The 22,096-nt window shown below is 46.2% G+C and overlaps 1 protein-coding gene across 1 annotated transcript in view; it reads right to left on the reverse strand.

Annotated features, from left to right (window-relative positions):
• Positions 1-16,101: 16,101 nt before the first annotated feature.
• LOC122554146 (sepiapterin reductase-like) overlaps positions 16,102-22,096 on the reverse strand; it is a 35,815-nt gene continuing 29,820 nt past the window's right edge. Inside the window, exon 3 of the mRNA XM_087991950.1 lies at positions 16,102-17,099. Within this exon, the coding sequence (XP_087848076.1) occupies positions 16,909-17,099 (191 nt within the window). The 3' untranslated portion in view covers positions 16,102-16,908. The remainder of the gene's footprint in view (positions 17,100-22,096) is intronic.

The raw sequence follows: 22,096 nt of genomic DNA on the forward strand, positions 1-22,096 counted from the left end.
CTCGGGCAAATGACCTTCATCAGGAATGAGGCTGGGAGCCTCGGGGGTGGAGAGATAAATGGAAGGGGGATGGGGTTGGGGGGAAGGTAGCTGAGACTACAATAGGTAGATGGAGGTGGGGGTAAAGGTGATAGGTCAGAGGGGAGGGTGGACTGGATAGGTGGGAAGGAAGACAGATGGGACAGGTCATGAGGGCAGTGCTGAGCTGGAAGGTTGGAACTGGGGTAAGGTGGGGGGAGGGGAAATAAGGAAACTGGTGAAAGTCGGATGCTGCCTGACCTGCTGTGCTTTTCCAGCACCACTCTAAGAATAGAGGCGTAGACAATTTTCTAAATGGGGAAAGGCGTCGAAAGCACAAAGGGACTTGGGAATCCTAGTTCAGGAGTCACTTAAAGTTAACACGCAGGGCAATTGGCAGTGAGGAAGGCAAACGTAATGTTAAAAATCATTTCAAGAATTCAAGAGAAGGGACGTACCGCTGAGACTGTATGGAGTTAAAAATCACACAACACCAGGTTATAGTCCAACAGGTTTATTTGGGAGCACTAGTTTTCAGAGCATTGCTCCTTCATCAGGTGGTTGTAAACATAGAACATAGAACATAGAAGAATACAGCGCAGTACAGGCCCTCGATGTTGCGCCGATCCAAGCCCACCTAACCGACACTAGCCCACTATCCTCCATATGCCTATCCAATGCCCGTTTAAATGCCCATAAAGAGGGAGAGTCCACCACTGCTACTGGCAAGGCATTCCATGAACTCACGACTCGCTGAGTAAAGAATCTACCCCTAACATCTGTCCTATACCTACCACCCCTTAATTTAAAGCTATGCCCTCTCATAATAGCTGACTCCATACGTGGAAAAAGGTTCTCATGATCAACCCTATCTAAACCCCTAATCATCTTGTACACCTCTATCAAGTCACCCCTAAACCTTCTTTTCTCCAATGAAAACAGCCTCAAGTGCCTCAGCCTTTCCTCATACGATCTTCCTACCATACCAGGCAACATCCTGGTAAACCTCCTCTGCACCCGTTCCAGTGCCTCCACATCCTTCCTATAGTATGGCGACCAAAACTGCACACAATACTCCAGATGCGGCCGCACCAGAGTCTTATACAACCGCAACATGACCTCAGGGCTCCGGAATTCAATTCCTCTACCAATAAAAGCCAGTACGCCATATGCCTTCTTCACCGCACTATTTACCTGGGTGGCAACTTTCAGAGATCTGTGTACATGGACACCAAGATCCCTCTGCTCATCCACACTACCAAGTATCCGACCATTAGCCCAGTACCCCATCTTTTTGTTACTCTTACCAAAGTGAATCACATCACACTTACCTACATTGAACTCCATTTGCCACCTTTCTGCCCAGCTCTGCAACTTATCTATATCCCGCTGTTACCTGACACATCCTTCCTCACTGTCAACAACTCCACCGACTTTCGTATCATCCGCAAACTTGCTCACCCAACCTTCTAGCCCCTCCTCCAGGTCATTTATAAAAATGACAAACAGCAATGGTCCCAAAACAGATCCTTGAGGAACACCGCTAGTAACTGCACTCCAAGATGAACCTATACCATCAACTACTACCCTCTGTCTTCTTCCAGCCAGCCAATTCCTAATCCAAACCTCCAACTCACCCTCAATGCCATACCTCCGTATTTTTTGCAGTAGCCTACCATGGGGAACCTTATCAAACGCCTTACTAAAATCCATATACACCACATCTACCTCCTTAGTCACCTTCTCAAAGAATTCAATCAGGTTTGTGAGGCATGACCTGCCCTTCACAAAACCATGCTGACTATCCTTGATCACATTATTCCTATCCAGATGTTCATAAATCCTATCCTTTACAATTCTCTCTAAGACTTTGCCCACAACAGAAGTGAGACTCACTGGCCTATAGTTACTAGGGTTATCCCTACTCCCATTTTTGAACAAGGGAACCACATTTGCTAGCCTCCAGTCTTCTGGCACTACTCCTGTAGACAACGAGGACATAAAAATCAAGGCCAATGGCTCTGCAATCTCCTCCCTTGCTTCCCAGAGAATCCTAGGATAAATGCCATCAGGCCCAGGGGACTTATCTATTTTCACCCTTTCCAGAATTTCCAACACCTCTTCCCTACATACCTCAAAGCTGTCCATTCTAATTAATTGTGACTCAATATTCACATCGGCAATAATGTCCAGTTCCTGAGTGAATACTGACGAAAAGTATTCATTCAGTGTCTCCCCAATCTCTTCAGCCTCCACACGCAACTTCCCACTATTATCATTGACTGGACCTATTCCTACCCTAGTCATTCTTTTATTCCTGACATACCTATAGAAAGCCTTAGGGTTTTACCTAATCCTACCAACTAAGGACTTTTCATGTCCCCTCCTTGCTGCTCTTAGCTCTCTCTTCAGATCCTTCCTGGCTATCTTATAACTCTCAATCGCCCCAATTGAACCTTCACGCCTCATCTTTACACAGGCCGCCCTCTTCCATTTAACAAGGGATTCCAATTCCTTATTAAACCACGGCTCCCTCACATGACCCTTTCCTCCCTGCCTGACAGGTACATACTTATCAAGGACACTCAATAGTTGCTCCTTGAACAAGCTCCACATATCAATTGTGCCCATGCCTTGAAGCCTACTTTTCCAAGCCACGCATCCTAGGTCGTGCCTCACTGCATCATAATTTCCCTGCCCCCAGCTATAACTCTTGCCCTGCAGTATACAGTTATCCCTGTCCATCACGAGAGTAAAAGTCACCGAACTGTGGTCACTGTCCCCAAAGTGCTCACCTACCTCCAATTCTAACACCTGGCCTGGTTCGTTACCCAGAACCAAATCCAGTATGGCCTCACCTCTTGTTGGCCTGTCTACATATTGTGTCAGGAAACCCTCCTGCACACATTGGACAAACACCGACCCATCTAACGAACTCGAGCTATAGCTTTCCCAGTCAATATCAGGAAAGTTAAAGTCCCCTATAACAACCACCCTATTACTTTCACACTTCTCCTGAATCATCCTCGCAATCCTTTCTTCTACATCTCTAGGACTATTAGGAGGCCTGTAGAAAACTCCTAACAGGGTGACCTCACCTTTCCTATTCCTAACCTCAGCCCAAACTACCTCAGATGGCGAGTCTTCATCCATCGTCCTTTCCACTGCTGTAATACTATCTTTGACAAGCAATGCCACACCTTCCCCTCTTTTACCCCCACCTCTGACCCTACTAAAACATTTAAACCCTGGAACCTGCATCAGCCAATCCTGTCTCTGTTCTACCCATGTCTCCGTAATAGCCACAACATCGAAGTCCCAGGTACCAACCCACGCTGCAAGTTCACCTACCTTATTTCGTATATTTCTTGCATTGAAGTATACACACTTCAAGCCACTTTCCTGTTTACAGGCACCCTCCTTTGAGATTGATGCCATGTTCCTAACCTCCCTACACTCCAGGTCCTGCACCCTAAAGCTACAGTCTAGGTTCCCTTGCCCCTGCAGAGTTAGTTTAAACCTCCCCCAAGAGCACTAGCAAACCTCCCCCCCAAGGATACTGGTGCCCCTCAGGTTCAGGTGTAGACCATCCTGTTTATAGAGGTCCCACCTTCCCCAGAAAGAACCCAGTTATCCAGATACCGGAATCCCTCCCTCCTGCACTATCCCTGTAGCCACGCATTTAACTGTTCTCTCTCCCTATTCCTCAACTCTCTATCACGTGGCACCGGTAACAAACCAGAGACAACAACTCTGTTTGTTCTAACTCTGAGCTTCCAACCTAGCTCCCTGAAAGCCTGCCTAACTTATAACTCTCCTACCTATGTCATTGGTGCCAATGTGGACCACGACTTCGGGCTGCTCCCCCTCCCCCTTAAGGACCCGGAAAACACGATCAGAGATGTCACGTACCCTTGCACCTGGGAGGCAACATACCAAACGTGAGTCTCTCTTGCCCCCACAAAACCGCCTATCTGTGCCCCGAACTATCAAGTCCCCAATAACTATTGCTCTGCTCTTTTCCACCCTTAGACAGGCAAAATCGACGTTTCGGGCAAAAGCCCTTCATCAGGAATAAAGGCAGAGAGCCTGACGCATGGAGAGATAAGCGCTCCTCTAGCTTATCTCTCCAGGCTTCAGGCTCTCTGCCTTTATTCCTGATGAAGGGCTTTTGCCCGAAACGTCGATTTTGCCTATCCTCGGATGCTGCCTGAACTGCTGTGCTCTTCCAGCACCACTGATTCAGAATCTGGTTTCCAGCATCTGCAGTCATTGTTTTTACCTCTTTTCCACCCTTCCCTTCTGAGCAACGGGTACAGGCTCCGTGCCAGAGGCCTGAGCCCCATTACTTACCCCTGGTAAGTCGTCCCCCCCACAAGTATCCAAAACGGTATACTTGTTCTTGAGGGGAATGGCCGCAGGGGGTCCCTGCACTGGCTGCTTCCTCCCAGTCCCCCCCACTGTCATCCATCTGTCTGCAATCTTTGGAGTTACTACTTCCCTAAAGCTCCGATCTATGACCCCCTCTGCCTCCCGAATGATCCGAAGTTCATCCAACTCCAGCTCCAGTTCCCTAACACGGTCTTGGAGGAGCTGGAGATGGGTGCACTTCCTGCAAGTGTAATCAGCAGGGACGTCCATGGCATCCCTCACCTCAAACATGTTGCAAGAGGAACATTGCACTGCCTTCACTGCCATCCCTCTAAAAGTAACCTTTTATAAAAAAACTAGGTCTAAAGAATAGAACAAGCAAAATGCAGCACTTACCTACTTACCACAACGGGTCTTATTATTAGGTTAGAGGAGGAGGGCGGGTGGGAGGCACTACCTCTGTAGTGCCTCGGCTTCCTCTCCTGTGCGCTTTTATAGGAAGAAAAACCTACCCAGGTAAGCTTGCGCTACACCAGCTTCCGGCTGCCCCTCTGGTCGTCGTCACTTCCCCCTGCTGCTCCCGCTCTTTCTGTGAAGAGAGAAAAAAACACCGCTGCCCGCTACCGGTAAGTAATTTTAAAACAAACTGTCTTACCTTAGCTCTAGCCTTCCGGGTTCATTTAAACTCAGCTGCTGCTCGCACTCAAAATGACCGTTGGTGTCGAAGGGGTGAGTATTTATACTCACTGCTTTCCTTCCCGGCTGCCCCTCTGGTCGTCGTTACTTTCCCCTGCTGCTCCCGCTCTTTTAGTGAAGAAAAAAAAAACACCGCTGCCCACTACCGGTAAGTAATTTTAAAACAAACTGTCTCACCTTAGCTGTAGCCTTCCGGGTTCGTTTAAACTCAGCTGCTGCTCGCACTCAAAATGATCATGGACAACTCTCTCGTATCTGTCTCATTCTTGGATACATGCATTACCATAAAGGAGGGGCACCTCAGCACCTCACTCTACTGCAAGCCCATGGATAACCTCATGATGCTACAGTTCTCCAGCTACCATCCAAAACATATTAAAACAGCCATCCCTACAGACAAGCATACACAGGATCTGTTCAGATGAGGAGGAACGGGACGGGCACATGGATGTACTCAAGGATGCCCTCATAAAAATGGGGTACGATGCTCAACTCATCGCCCGCCAGTTCCAACGTGCCACAGCGAGAAACTGTAATGACCTCCTCAGGAGACAAGCTGTAACCGTCAGGGTACCCTTCATTGTCCAGTACTTCCCAGGAGCTGGGAAACTACCCCATGTTCTTCGCAGCCTGCAACACCTCACCAAGACCTTCCCAACGCGTCCACTTCTCACCTTTAAACAACCACCAAAACTCAAACAGATCATTGTTGTAGCAAACTGCCCAGCTTTCAAGACAACTTCATACAACCCTGTCACAGCAGATGCTGCAAGACATGTCAGAGTGTCTACACGGATACCACCATTACCATGTACACAGCATGTGACTCAGCCAACGTTGTCTATCTCATATGCTGCAAGGTTGCCCTGAAGCATGGTACATTGGCGAGACCATGCAGAGACTACGGTAACGGCTGAATGGACACCACACAACAATCACCAGCCAGGACTGTTCCTCCCAGTCAGGGAACACTTCAGCAGTCCGTGACATATTCCTCGGACCTTCGGGTGACCATCCTCCAAGGGGGACTCTGGGACAGGCAACAACGCAAAGTGGCTGAGCGGAGGCTGATAGCCAAGTTTGGTACCCATAGGGATGGCCTCAACTGGGACCTTGGGTTCATGTCACACTACAGGTGACCCCATTCCAATACACACACACACACACACAGATGCACACAGACACACACACACACACATATACACACACACAGACACATAGACACATAGACACACAGACACACACACAGACACACACACACACATACACACACACAGACACATAGACACATAGACACACAGACACACACACAGACAGACACACACACATACACGCACACAGACACACACATAGACACACACACACACAGACACACACAGACACACAGACACATAGACACACAGACACACACACAGACAGATACACACACACAGGCACACACACACATACACGCACACAGACACACACATAGACGCACACACACAGACACACACACATACACGCACACAGACACACACATAGACACAGACACACACACATACACACATGCATACACACACACACACAGACACACACACACAGATACACAGACACACACAAACAGACACAGACACACACAGACACAGACACACACACACAGACACACACACACACACACACACACACACATATAAGTTTGTGGGGTGAATTTGTACTTGCAGAATTACATTTTACTTTGCTCAAAAACTGCATGAATCCATGTAAGATTCTGTCAACCCCTTTTTTAGATTAGAATCAGTTTGGACAGTGGGGCACAGACATCCTCACACAGGGCACCTCACACCTTCAATACATTATCTGAGCCGACATGGCACCAATTGTTAAAGTTCACTTGAGAATGTAACTTTTAAAAAAAGTTCTGGGATTTATATATGAAAGAACTGAAACCAACCTGGTCATTCTAAAAGATCAGAGACTTAATAAACAATCAAGGTCTTTTTCAATATGTAATTTCAGTTGCATCACACTGTATACTTCTACTATAAATTCTGAGTCCTATGATCTTACACTCCAAAACCACCTGATGAAGGAGCAGTGCTCTGAAAACTAGTGCTTCCAAGTAAACCTGTTGAACTATAACCCAGTGTTGTGTGATTTTTAACTTTGTACATCCCAGTCCAACACCAGCTCCTCCTAATTGAAGTTGTTTAAGGCTCTGATCAGGCAACATTTGGAAGGATGTGCGAAGGAAGGATGTACTGGCATTGGAGGGAGCCCTGAGGAGATTTCCAAGACTGATCCGGGGGATGAAGGATAAGCATGTGGGTAACGGATGGTGAAATCAGAATTCATGGAAGTGAGGATATAACAGGATAAAAGTTCCTCGGAACGTTTCCAATCTGAAACTGACTGCCCAAAGGTACAAACTAGGAGAGTGCCCACTGCTGCGCAAAAACCCTTTGTCATATTCTATCTGCATTTCACCTTAACCACCTTGTTTAGCTCTGGAATAGGTGAATGGCTGAAGACTGGATGTTATTTGGATAGCGATGCTGTTCGGGCTTACGAGGAAAAGGCAGGCGACTGGCCACAGGTAATAGAGGCCAGTGCTGATACCATGGGACCAAAAGGCCTCCTTCTAATGTCTGACAATTCTATGATTGTGAAGAGAATGTTCTCACCCTGCACTTTCTCTGCACTTTCACGTTGTATGCTGATGTGAAGCTCAAAGTGTGCAACAGGAATGGTCTCAGTTACATCAGAACGTGGTTGGAAAGTTGCCATTTCACCTCGAAGCACTGAACTGTACTGACCAAAGTCTGGTAGTTCACACACCATGAGCTGCTGTAAGAGTTTGTATTTTTGTGGGGGAAGGATTTGAACATTCACCCTGACCGGGGACTGGCTGTCGCTACAGCAACTTCAGAAAGTTCACCGTCTCCTCTGTGAGAAAGCCTGTTTTGCTTCAACTTTTGAATTGACCCCTTATCTTCCATATGATGTGATCCCTGCCCCTGTCAGGATCTGCTCCACTTTTTACTTTCGAAGGAGACAAAGAGTGAGCACCCACCTTTGTCGTCCGACAGCACGTTTTAGACACGGCCTACCGTCTGGAGAAAGGGGAAATCATCTCACACATTCTTACACAGCATAAACCCCTGACTCCTGGTCCTCCCCAGTCAAACTGAAATCAGCCATGAAATGGAGTGACAAATGTGTTGACTCGACAAGATCTCATTGAATAGTGCAGCAGACTCAGTGGGAGTTTAAGGTGAGGCAACCCCTAGCGGGTAATGACCACAATATCACCATGAATTCACCCTGCAATTCAAGGGGGAGAAACCGAGATTAGATCTAACAGAAGAAGGGTCACTGGCCCCGAAACAATAGCTCTGATTTCATTGAATGTATTTGAGACAGAGATAGAGAGTTTCTTGATTAGCAAGGGGGGATCAAGGGTTATGGGGAGAAGGCAGGAGAATGACTGAATGGCAGAGCAGACTCAATGGACTGAGTGGCCTAATTCTGTTCTGAGGTTTTATAGTCTTACAGAATGTCCATACAAGTTTCATCTGCTTTTTTCTATTCAAAGACACCTCTATCTCAGGCCACACTGCTCTAAAGTAATACAGCCTTCTCTTTAATCCTGACTAAGGAAGTAATGCCCTTTCAGCTAAGAATTATTCTTCTTCCTGTCCTCTGAGTCCAACTGAAGCAAGATGGCTATGTTAAAACAACAGAAATAATACAGGTCATTCTGTTATAACGCATGTTCTGTTAATGCAAATTTGCTGTCATGCATTTGACAAGTTGAAATGCAAGTTTGTTTCTACAGCACAAACTTTTAAAACCTGTACATAGAATAAAGAACAGTACAATACATTCAGCCATTGATGTTATGCTGGCCTTTTATCCTACTCAAAGATCAGACTAACCAACTCTTCATTGTATTATCTTCCATGTGCCTATCCAAGAGTCGCTTAAATGCCCTCATGTCTCTGACTCTACTACCACAGCTGGGAGTGCATTCCACACACCCACCACCCTCTGTGTAACAAACCTACCTCTGACACCTCCCCAAAACCTTCCTCCAATTACCTTATATGCCCCCTCATGATAGACATTTCCATGTTGGGGAAAAAGTCTCTGGATATCCACTCTGTCTACGCCTCTCAACATCTTATACACCTCTATCAAGTCACCTCTCACCCTTCTTTGCTCCAATGAACAAAAGTTTGAGCTCCCTCAACCTTTCTTCATAAGACATGCCCTTCAGTCCAGGCAGCATCCTTGTAAGTCTCCTCTGCACCCTCTCTAAAGCTTTCACATCCTTCTTTTGATGAGGTGACCAGAACTGAACACAATATTTCAAGTGTGGTCTAACTAGGGCTCAATAGAGCTGCAGCATACCCTCACGGCTCTTAAACTCAAGCCCACTGCTTATAAAAGCCAACACAACATATGCCTTCTTAACAACCCTATCAACTTGGGTGGCAACTTTGAGGGATCTGTGGACATAGACCCCAAGATCCCTCTGTTCCTCCACACTGCTAAGAATCCTGCCTTTAACCTGCATTCAAATCCGACTATCCAAAGTGAATCATTTCACACTTTTCCAGGTTGAACTCCATCTGCCACTTATCAGCCCAGTTCTGCATCCTGTCAATGTCCTGATGCAACCTATAAGAGCCCTCCACAACATCTAAAACTTCACCCAATTTTGTGTTATTGGCAAAATAACTGACCCACCCTTCCACTTCCTCATCCAAGTCACTTATAAAAATCACAAAGAGCAGAAGTCCCAAACCCTGCAGAACACCACTGGTCACTGAGCTCCAAGTTGAATACTTTCCATCTATTACCACCCTCTGACTCCTGTGGGCCAGCCAATTCTGTATCCAGGCAGCCAGATTTCCCTCTATCTCATGCCTTCCTACTTTTCGAATGAGCCTACCATGGGGAACCTTATCAAATGCCTTGCTAAAACCCATATACACCACATCCACTGCTCTACCTTCATCAATGTGTTTTGTCACATCCTCAAAGAATTCAATAAGGTTGGTGAGGCATGACCTTCCCCACACAAAGCCACGCTGACCATCTCTAATCAAACTATGGTTTTCCAAGTAATCATAAATCCTGTTTCTCAGAACCCTCTCCAATACTTTGCCCAGCACTGATGTAAGACTGACTGGTCTGTAATTCCCAGGATTATCCCTATTCCCTCTCTTGAACAAGAGATTACCATTTGCCACCCTCCAATAATTTGGGACTATTCCTGTGGACAGTGAGAATGCAAAGATAATCGCCAAAGGCACAGCAATCTCTTCCCTCCCTTCCTGTAGTAACCTCAGGTATATCCCATCTGGCCCAGTGGATTTATCTATATGAAGTTTTTCAAAATTTTCAATACATCCTCCTTCTTAATATCAACCTGTTAAAGCATATCAGTTAAAGTCCCTCTCAGTAGTGAATAATGAAGCAAAGTACTCATTAAGGATCTCCCCTACTTCCACCAACTCCAGGCGCAAGTTCCCTCCACTATCCCTGATCGGCCCCAACCTCACTCTGGCCATCCTCTTGTTCCTCACATAAGTGTAGAATGCCTTAGGGTTTTCCTTAATCCTACCCGCTAAAGCTTTTACACACCCCCTTCTAGCTCTCCCAAGTCCATTCTTTAGTTCATTCCTGGCTACCTTGTAACCCTCTAGAGTCCTGTCTGATCCTTATCTCCTCAACCATAAGTAAGCTTCCTCTTTCTCTTGACCAGCTGTTCCACACCCCTTGTCATCCAAGGTTCTTTCTACTTATCATCCCCAAGTACTTCCTAAACCACCTCTACATTTCTGTTGTGCATTTCCATGAGAACCTCTGTTCCCAATTTAGATGCCACAGTTCCTGCCTAATAGCATTGTAATTCCCCCTCCCTCAATTAAATAATTTCCCATACCATCTGCTTTTATCTCTCTCCATGAGTATAGTAAAGGTCAGAGAGTTGTGATCACTATCTCCGAAATGATCTCTCACTGAAAGATCTGACACCTGGGATGGTTTGTTGCCAAGCACCAAATCCAATATGGCCTCCCCTCTGGTCAGGTGAAAGTGAGGACTGCAGATGCTGGAGACCAGAGTCAAGATTAGAGTGGTGCTGGAAAAGCACAGCAGGTCAGGCAGCAACCGAGGAGCAGGAAAATCGACGTTTCAGGCAAAAGCCCTTCCACCTGACAAAAACTGCCCCATCCAAATCATTTGAATGAAGTAGGTTCTAACCAATATTAGGTTTATGGTGAGAGGAGAAAGATATAAAAGGGACCTAAGGGGCAACATTTTCATGCAGAGGATGGTGTATTATGGAATGAGCTGCCAGAGGAAGTGGTGGAGGCTCATACAATAGCATCATGTAAAAGGCATCTGAATATGAATAGATGTATGAATAGGAAAGGTTTAGAAGGATATGGGCCAGGTGCTGGCAAATGGGTCCAGCTTAGAATCAGATGTCTGGTCAGCATGGACGCAATCGCACTACCCTGCCAATCTAGTTTCAATCCTCCCGGATACCTCTCGCAAACCTCCCCTCCAGGACATTGGTAACCCTCCAGTTCAGGTGCAATCCATCCTCCCTGTACAGGTCCCACCTTCCCCAGAAGGTATCCCAATGATCCACACATCTGAAGCCCTCCCTCCTACACCAGTCCTGCAGCCACCTGTTCAACTACACTCGCTCTCTGTTCCTAGCCTCACGAGCACCGGTAGCGATCCTGAGATTATTACTCTGTTCGATCTGCCTTCAAGCTTCCAGCCTAATCCCCTTTCCTCTCTTTTCAGGTCCTCCTCTTTTCTCCTACCTATGTCTTGTGTTGGCTGTAATGCGATTACATCGTCCATGTTTTAATTGCTATTTTTTAAAGCGCAATTTTTCTATGAAGTGGAGTTGCACAGGAACGCAGCCATTGTGTTATAGAAGATCAATGTGCAAATAACATTTCTTCAGCTCTGATGATACGCTCAGCGTGAAATGTTAATACTGTTTCTCTCTCCACAGATGCTGCCAGACTTGCTGATTTTCTTGCAGAAATTTCTTGTTTTTATTGGATTTAGATCTAGATATAGTTATTTAGGTTTAATCTCCTCCATCTTTTTTTTTGTTTCCACCAGCTTCTGACCCATTCTCTTCATCCTCAGTGCTGTCCTGAACATCAGGAGCCTTCATGAGAAGGAGGCTTGTCATTGATGCTGCAGAACATTGTTAAATGCCTGCCGGGGGGGGGGGGGGGGGGGGGGGGTGGGGGGTGGGGGTGGGGTGGGATAGTCCCAAGATTAGGAGAGCTGTCTCACAGACTGGTCAAGCAGCTTCCTAATATTGTCATATTCACTGAATTACACCTTACAGACACCTGCATTACCATCCCTGGATATGTCCTGTCCCACCAGCAGGACAGACCCAGCAGAGGGGGTGACACAGTGGGATACACTCTGGAGGGAGTTGCCCTGGAAGTTCTCAGCATTGACTTCAGACTCCATGAAGTCTCATGGCTTCAGGTTAAAACATGACATAGGAAACCTTCTGCTGATTACCACGTAGCATCCTCCCTCAGCTGATGAATCAGTACTCCTCTATGTTGAACTACACTTGGAAGAAGCACTGACGGTGGCAAGGATGTAGAATTTCAATGTCCACCACCAGGAATGGCTCAGCAGCAGCACTATTGATCGAGCTGATCAGATCCTAAAGGATGTAGCTGTTGGACTGAGTCTGCAGCAGGTGGTGAGGGAACCAACAAGAGGGAAAACCTCATCTTTACCAATCTGCCAGCTGCAGGTGTATCGGTCCATGACAGTATCGGTAAGAGTGACCACCGCACAGTCCTTGTGGAGATCAAGTTCTGCCTTCACATTGAGAATACCGTCCATCATGTTGTATTGCTAAATGGGACAGACTTTAAACAGATCTCGCAACTCAAAACTGGGCATATTGTCCAGGGTAACCAGCCTGGTCTGGCCTTCCTGGTAGACGCGATGGTCAAGGAGGCACAACAACACCTCTTCTTCCTCAGGCACCTCAGGAAATTCAACACGTCCATAAGGGCCCTCACCGACTTCTACAGATACACCATTGAGACCATACTGTCCGGGTGTATATCGGCCTGGTACGGTATCTGCTCTGCCCAGGACTGTAGGAAACTACAGAAGGTGGTGCGCACAGCCCAGACCATCACGGAAGCCAATCTTTCATCCATGGGCTCCATTTACACGGCTCGCTGCCACGGAAATGCTGCCAACATCATCAAAGACCCCTCCCACCCCGGTAATGATCTCCATTAGGCAGGAGGTACAGAAACCTGAACATACCGTCCAGCAGGTTCAGGAACAGCTTCTTCCCGGCTGGTAATGGACTCTTTAGCCTCAAATAATGCTGACCTTGCTCAGAGCTTGCCCTGTGCGATGTAACCTGTATGCCTTTAAGTTTTATTTTCATCCTATGATCTGTATATCCTTGCATACTATGATCTGCCTGTATTGCTCACAAACAAAGCTCTTCACTGTACTGAGGTACACGTGACAATAAAATCAAATCAAATCATCCATGAGGCACTCTGGGCCATCAACAGCAGCAGAACTGTACTCCAGCACAATCTGTAACCTCATGGCCCGGCATATCCCCCACTCAACCATTACCATCAAACCAGGGGATCAACCCTGGTTCAATGGAGAGTGCAGGAAGGCATGCCAGGAACAGCACCAGGCATACCTGAAGATGAGGTGTCTACCTGGTGAAGCTACCAAACAGGACTACTTGCAAGCCAAACAGCATAAGCAGCACGTGATAGACTGAGTGAAGCGATCCCACAACCAATGGATCAGATCTAAGCCCTGCAGTCCCGTCCCATCCAGTGGTGAACGATGATGAACAATTAAACTACTCACTAGGGGAGGAGGCTCCACAAATATCCCCATCCCCAATGATGGGACAGCCCACCACATCAGGGCAAAAGATAAGGCTGAAGCATTTGCTGCAATCTGCAGCCAGAAGTGTTGAGTGGATGATCCATCTCTGGCTCCTCCAGTGGTCTCCAGCATCACAGATACCAGGCTTCAGCCAATTCGATTCACTCCACGTGAGATCAAGGAATGGTTGGAGGCACTGGATACTTCAAAGGCAATGGGCCCTGATAACATTCCGGCACTAGGACTGAAGATGCTGAAGGCATGTGGTCCAGAACTTGCTGCTCCCCTAACCAAGCTGTTCCAGTACAGTTACACCACTGGCATCTACCCGACAATGTGGAAAATTGCCCAAGTATGTCCTGTACATAAAAAACAGGAAAATCCAATCCGGCCAATTACTGCCCCATCAGTAAAGTGGTGGAAGGTGTCATCAACAGTGCTATCAAGCAGCACCTGCTCAGCAATAACCTGCTCAGTGACACCCAGTGTGGGTCCCACCAGGGCCACTCAGCTCCTGACCTCATTACCGTCTTGGGCCAAACATGGACAAAAGAGCTGAACTCCAGAGGGGAGGGGAGAGGGACAGCCCTTGACATCAAGGCTGCGTTTGACTGAGTGTGGCATCATGGAGCCCTAGCAAAACTTGAATCAATGGGTATCAGGGGGCAAACTTTCTGCTGGTTGGAGTCATATCTGACACATAGGAAGATGGTTGTGGTTATTGGAGGTTAGTCATCTCAGCTCCAGGACATCTCTGCAGGAGTTACTCAGGGTAATGTTCTAGACCCAACCATCTTCAGCTACTTCATCAATGGCCTTTCCCCCCATTATAAGGTATGAAGTGGGGATGTTCGCCAACGATTGCACAATGTTCAGCACCATTCGTGACTCTTCAGATACTCAAGTGCTCAAATGCAACAAGATCTGGACAATATCCAGGCTAATGCTGACAAGTGGCAAGTAACATTCGCGTCACACAAATGCCAGGCTATGATCATCATCAACAAGAGATAATCTAACCACTGCCCCTTGACATTCATTGGTGATAACATTAGAATTTATTTTATTCCTCTGTGGGATGGGGGTGTCACTGGCTGGGTTAGCATTTATTGCCTATCCCTAGTTGCCCTTGAGAAGGTGGGGGTGAGCTGCCTTCTTAAACTGCTGCAGTCCATGTGCTGTGGGTTGACTTACAATGTCCTTAGGGAGGGAATCCTCCACTATCAACATTGAGGTTACCATTGACCAAAAACTCACTGGACTCACCACATAAACACTACAAGAGCAGGTCAGAGGCTAGAGATACTGCAGTGAGTAATTCACCTCCTGACTCCCCAAAGCCTGTCCACCATCTACAAGGCACAAGTCAGGAGGGGGATGGAATACTCCCCACTTTCCTGGATGGGGGCAGCTCCAACAACACTCAAGAAGCTTGACATCATCCAGGACAAAGCAGCCCACTCGATTGGCACCACATCCACAAGCATCCACTCCCTCCACCACCAAAGCTCACTATCAGCAGTGTGTACTATCTACAAGATGCGCAGCAGAAATTCACCAAAGATTCTCAGACAGCACCTTCCAAACCCACAACCACTTCCATCTAGAAGGACAAGGGCAGCAGATACATGGGAACACCACCCCCTGCAGGTTCCCCTCCCAGCCACCCACCATCCTGACTTGGGAATATATCGCCGTTCCTTCACTGTCTCTGGGTCAGAATCCCGGAATTCCCTCCCTCAGGGCATTGTGGGTCAACCCACAGCACATGGACTGCAACGGTTCAAGAAGGCAGCTCACCCCCACCTTCTCAAGGGGCAACCAGGGACTGGCGATAAATGCTGGGCCCAGCCAGTGACACCCACATCCCATGGGAGAATAAAATTAAACAGTGTTCAACTGCAGCAGCTGACCCAAAGCAGGGATATGGGGAAAGAAGGAATTGCATTACTATATCAACCTTTCATGACCGCACAGAGACCCAAAGTGCTTTACAGTTAGTGGTGGAGATTTCTTTTGACAGAGATGTTACTATGTTAAGAAACAATGCAGCCTTTTCACACCGCAAGATCCCACACAAAGCAATAACGATCAGGATAATTTATTTTATTAGAGTTGCTTGAGGTAAGTATTGGCCAGGACAGTGGGCTATTCATCAAAACAGTGGCATGGCAGATATATCACCTCCCTGAGAGAGACACACTCAAACAGAACAAAGGCAAAAATGATCTCATTAGAAGAGAACAGGAACAGAGAAGGAGAGAGAAAGGAAGAGAGCAGTGGAGAAACTTAAGGGATAGAGAGAGCAATATAGAGTCACAGAGATACAAGGGACAGACAGAGAGAGTGAGAACAATAGAGATTGATAGAAACATGAGGGACAGAGAGAGAGAGAGTGTGCAGCAGAGAATTATATAAACACAAGGGGATAGAGTGAGCAATGTAGAGTTACAGAGACACAAGGGACAGAGAGAGAGAGAGAGAGTGAGAACAATGGAGACTGATAGAAACATGAGGGACAGAGAGAGGCATACATTGAGAGAAAGAAATGTAATCAGTAATGGATAGAGAGGCACACAGTTGGAGCCGTAGAGGGAGGAAAGGTAGACACAATCGAAAACAGGGTACAGTAAAGAGACTGGAAGCTACATATAGGCACAACCACCTTTCCCCGAGGCAGAGGGTTCATTGCTAAAGCCTGCGGGCAGCAGGTGTTGTCACTTGTTGAGTTGTGAACAGGCCGCGAGGTATCTTGCCTGGTTTGGAACAAGAAGCAGGGATAGTGGAAATGACCGGGACAGATCAAGAGAGTCTGTGTTGGAGTCCATGTTTGGAGAGAATTTCTGACACTGGCCTTTGTGTGTGTGAGTCATCCCAACAATGAACATTCCTGGGGTTTTATTGGTCATAGTAATCAATGTGGGCTCCAGACGGAAAGTCATCTCGAATGAGGATATTCACCAGCTTTCGGGCAGAGTCATGACAATTGATGAGCTGGCCTTCCTGATGCATGGTGAGGAATGTTTGCCTGAGTTCTGGGTCGGCAGTCTCTAACCGAGCTTGCTTCTGCATGTCAGTGTCCAAGGGACCTGTATGGGCAAAGGACACCGTCAACTGAGCTGAACACAAACACCCAATCAGCTGAAGAAAGAACTTTCATTTCACCGGTACCTTTCCCCACCTCTGCTCAATCCAAAGCTTTGAGCTGGTAATGGAGTCCCTGTGGCAGCCAATCTGAGTACAGCAAAATCCCACAAGCAGCAGTGTCATAAGAACCAGTGCATCAGTGTTCAGTAATGTCATTGAGGGATTAGTGTGGGCGAATGAGCTGGAAGAAGCCAACTACATTTCTTAGTGCTGTGGAATCTTCGGTGCCCACCTGAGGAGACAGACAGGCCCTTAATTTAACAGTTTATCTAAAAGGGGCACTGGCAACAATGCAGCATTCCCTCAGTAAGGCACTTGGAGAACCACCCTGGATTAAATCCGCAGTCTTCCAAATGAAAGCAGGACCTTCAGAAGTATTGTGGCAGAGGTGTTACAAACAGAGCCACATCTCACACTCCAAATACAGCTCAGAAACAGACCCTTTGGTCCAACCAGTCTATGTCAACTATAATCCCGAACTAAACTAGTCCCACCTGCCTGCTCCTGGCCCATATCCCACCAAACCTTCCCTATTCATGTATTTATCCAAACGGTTTGAAGTGTTGTAATTCTATCCACATCCAGCACTTCCTCAGGATGTTGATTCCACACGCAAACCACCCTCTCTGTAAAATATTGGCCTGTTACGTCTTTGTTAAATCTCTCGCCTCTCACCTTGTCAAGGTTGGACTTACTAAAATTATTCCTCATCACATCACGCTAGAGAAATACTCGCAGTTTTACTCCAAGAGTAATCGTCAGTAACCCAGCACACAGTTATCCTGTGAGTAATCCTCAGTTTTACCCAAGTGAGTAATCCTCACTGTTACGTGCGTAATCCACACTGTTACGCTGTGTGTAATCCTCACTTTTACCCATGTCAGTAATCCTCACTGTTATCCTGCCAGTAATGCTCACTGTTACCTTGTGAGTAATCCTCACTGTTACCCTGTCAGTAATGCTCACTGTTACCCTGTGAGTAATCCTCACTGTTACCTTGTGAGTAATCCTCACTGTTACCAATGTGTAATCTTCACTGTTACCCTGTGAGTAATGCTCAATGTTACTCTGTGAGTAATTCTCACTGTTACCCTGTGAGTAGTGCTCACTGTTGCCCTGTGAGTATTCCTCACTGTTACCCATGTGCAATGTTCACTGTTACCCTGTGAATAATCCTCACAGTTACCCTATGAGTAGTGCTCACTGTCACCCTGTGAGTAATCCTCACTGTTACCCATGTGCAATGTTCACTGTTACCCTGTGAATAATCCTCACTGTTACCCTGTGCGTAATCCACACTGTTACCCTGTGAGTAATGCTCATTGTTCCCACGTGAGTAATCCTCACTGTTACCCTGTGAGTAATGCTCATTGTTACCCTGTGAGTAATCGTCACTGTTACCCTGTGAGCAATCCTCACTGTTACCCTGTGAATAAACCTCATTGTTACCCTGTGAGTAATCCTCCCTGTTACACTGTGAGTAATACTCAGTGTTACTCTGTATGTAATCCTCACTGTTACCCCATGAGTAATCCTCACTGCTACCCTGTGAGTAATCCTCACTGTTATCATATGAGTAGTGCTCACTATTACCCTGTGAGTAACCCTCACTGTTACTCATGTGAGTAATGCTCACTTTTACCCTGTGAGTAATCCTCACTGATACCCTGTGAGTAATCCATGATGTTACCCTGTGAATAAGCCTCATTTTTACCTTGTGAGTAATCCTCAATGTTACCCTGTGAGTAATCCTCACTGTTACCCTGTGAGTAATGCGCACTGTTACCCTGTGAGTAATCCTCACTGTTATCCAATGAGTAGTGCTCACTCTTACCCTGGGTGCAATCCTCACTGTTACCCTGTGAGTAATCCTCACTGTTACCCTTAGAGCAGTGCTCACTGTTACCCTATAAATAATCCTCACTGTTACCGTACGAGTAATCCTCAGTGCTACCCTCTGAGTAATCCACACTGTTACCCTCTGAGTAATCCACACTGTTACCCTATGAGTAATCCAAGCTGTTACACTGTGAATAATTCTCATTGTTACCTTGTGAGTAATCCTCACTGTTACCCTGTGAGTAATCCCCACTGTTACCCTGTGAGTAATCCTCACAGTTACCCTGTGAATTATCCTCATTGTTACCCTGTGAATAATCCTCACTGTTACCTTGTGAGTAATCCTCACTGTTACCTTGTGAGTTATCCTCACTCTTACCCTGTGAGTAATCCTCACTATTATCCATGTGTAATGTTCACGGTTACCCTTAGAGCAATGCTCACTGTTACCCTGTGAGTAATCTTCAGTGTTACTCTATGAGTAATCCTCAATGTTACCCTGTGCGCAATCCATACTGTTACCCTGTGAGTAAGCCACAATTTTATCCATGTGAGTAATCCTCACTGTTACCCTGTGAGTAATGTTCACTGTTACCATGTGAGTAATCCTCACTGTTACCCATTTGCAATGCTCACTGTTACCCTGTGAGAAATCCTCACTGTTACCCTGTGAGTACCGCTCACTGTAACCCTGTCAATATTCCTCAATGTTACCCTGTGAGTAGTGCTCACTGTTACCCTGTGAGTATTCCTCAATGTTACCCATTTGTAATGTTTACTGTTACCCTATGAGTAATGCTCACGGTTACCCTTAGAGCAATGCTCACTGTTACCCTGTGAGTAATCTTCAGTGTTACTCTATGAGTAATCCTCAGCGTTACCCTGTGAGTAATCCACACTGTTACCCTGTGAACAATCCTCACTGTTACCCTGTGAGCAATGCTCACTGTTACCTTGTGAGTAATCCTCACTGCTACCCAGTGAGTAGTGCTCACTGTTACCCTGTGATTAATCCTCACTGTTATCCAGTGTTTAATCCTCACTGTTATCCTATGAGTAATCCTCATTTTTACCCTGTGGGCAATCCTCTCTGTTACCCTGTCAGTAACGCTCACTGTTACCCTTGTGAGTAATCCTCACTGTTACCCTAAGAGTAATCCTCACTGTTACCCTCAGAGTAATCCTCACTGTTACCCTAAGAGTAATCCTCACTGTTACCCTATGAGTAATCCTCAGTGTTACCCTGTGAGTAATCCACGCTGTTACACTCTGAATAATCCTCCTTGTTACCTTGTGAGTAATCCTCATTGTTACCATGTGAGTAATCCTCACTATTGTCCTGTGAGTAGTGCTCACTATTACCCTGTCAGTATTCCTCACTGTTACCCTGTGAGTAATCCTCACTGTTATCCTGTGAGTATTCCTCACTGTTACCCTGTGAGTAATCCTCACTGTTATCCTGTGAGTAGTCCTCACTGTTACCCTGTGAGTAATCCTCACTGTTACCCTATGAATAATCCTCATTGTTACTCTGTGAGTAATCCTCACTGTTACCCTGTGAGTAGTGCTCATTGTTACACTATGTGCAAACCTCACTGTTACACTGTGAGTAATCCTCATTGTTACTCATGTGAGTAATGCTCACTGTTACCCTGTGAGTAATCCTCATTGTTACCCATGTGTAATGCTCACTTTTAGCCTGTGAGTAATCCTCACCGTTACCCTGTGAGTACTGCTCACTGTTATACTGTGAGTAATCCTCATTGTTACTCATGTGAGTACTGCTCACTGTTACCCTGTGAGTAATCCTCATTGTTACTGATGTGTAATGCTCACTTAAGAGTAATCCTCACTGTTACCTAAGAGTAATCCTCACTGTTACCCTCAGAGTAGTCATCACTGTTACCCAATGAGTAATCCTCAGTGTTACCCTGTGAGTAATCCACGCTGTTACACTGTGAATAATCCTCATTGTTACCTTGTTAGTAACCCTCACTGTTATCCTGCGAGTAATCCTCACTGTTACCCTGTCAGTATTCCTCACTGTTACCCTGTGAGTAGTGCTCACTGTTACCCATGTGTAATGTTCACTGTTACCTTGCTAGTAATCCTCACTGTTACCCTGTGAATAATCCTCATTGTTACCCTGTCAGTAATCTTCATTGTTACCCTGTGAGTAGTGCTCATTGTTACACTATGAGTAAACCACACTGTTACACTGTGAGTAATCCTCACTGTTACTCTTGTGAGTAATGCTTATTATTACCCTGTGAGTAATCCTCATTGTTACCCTAAGAGTAATCCTCACTGTTACCCTATGAGTAATCCTCAGTGTTACCCTGTGAGTAATCCACGCTGTTACACTCTGAATAATCCTCCTTGTTACCTTGTGAGTAATCCTCATTGTTACCATGTGAGTAATCCTCACTATTGTCCTGTGAGTAGTGCTCACTATTACCCTGTCAGTATTCCTCACTGTTACCCTGTGAGTAATCCTCACTGTTATGCTGTGAGTATTCCTCACTGTTACCCTGTGAGTAATCCTCACTGTTATCCTGTGAGTAGTCCTCACTGTTACCCTGTGAGTAATCCTCACTGTTACCCTATGAATAATCCTCATTGTTACTCTGTGAGTAATCCTCACTGTTACCCTGTGAGTAGTGCTCATTGTTACACTATGTGCAAACCTCACTGTTACACTGTGAGTAATCCTCATTGTTACTCATATGAGTAATGCTCACTGTTACCCTGTGAGTAATCCTCATTGTTACCCATGTGTAATGCTCACTTTTAGCCTGTGAGTAATCCTCACCGTTACCCTGTGAGTACTGCTCACTGTTACACTGTGAGTAATCCTCATTGTTACTCATGTGAGTACTGATCACTGTTACCCTGTGAGTAATCCTCATTGTTACTGATGTGTAATGCTCACTTAAGAGTAATCCTCACTGTTACCTAAGAGTAATCCTCACTGTTACCCTCAGAGTAGTCATCACTGTTACCCAATGAGTAATCCTCAGTGTTACCCTGTGAGTAATCCACGCTGTTACACTGTGAATAATCCTCATTGTTACCTTGTCAGTAACCCTCACTGTTACCC

This window comes from Chiloscyllium plagiosum, unplaced genomic scaffold (assembly GCF_037043375.1).
Source record: "Chiloscyllium plagiosum isolate Xiang-an unplaced genomic scaffold, Cpla_swu_hap1 HiC_scaffold_1, whole genome shotgun sequence".
NCBI classification, from domain to species: domain Eukaryota; kingdom Metazoa; phylum Chordata; class Chondrichthyes; order Orectolobiformes; family Hemiscylliidae; genus Chiloscyllium; species Chiloscyllium plagiosum.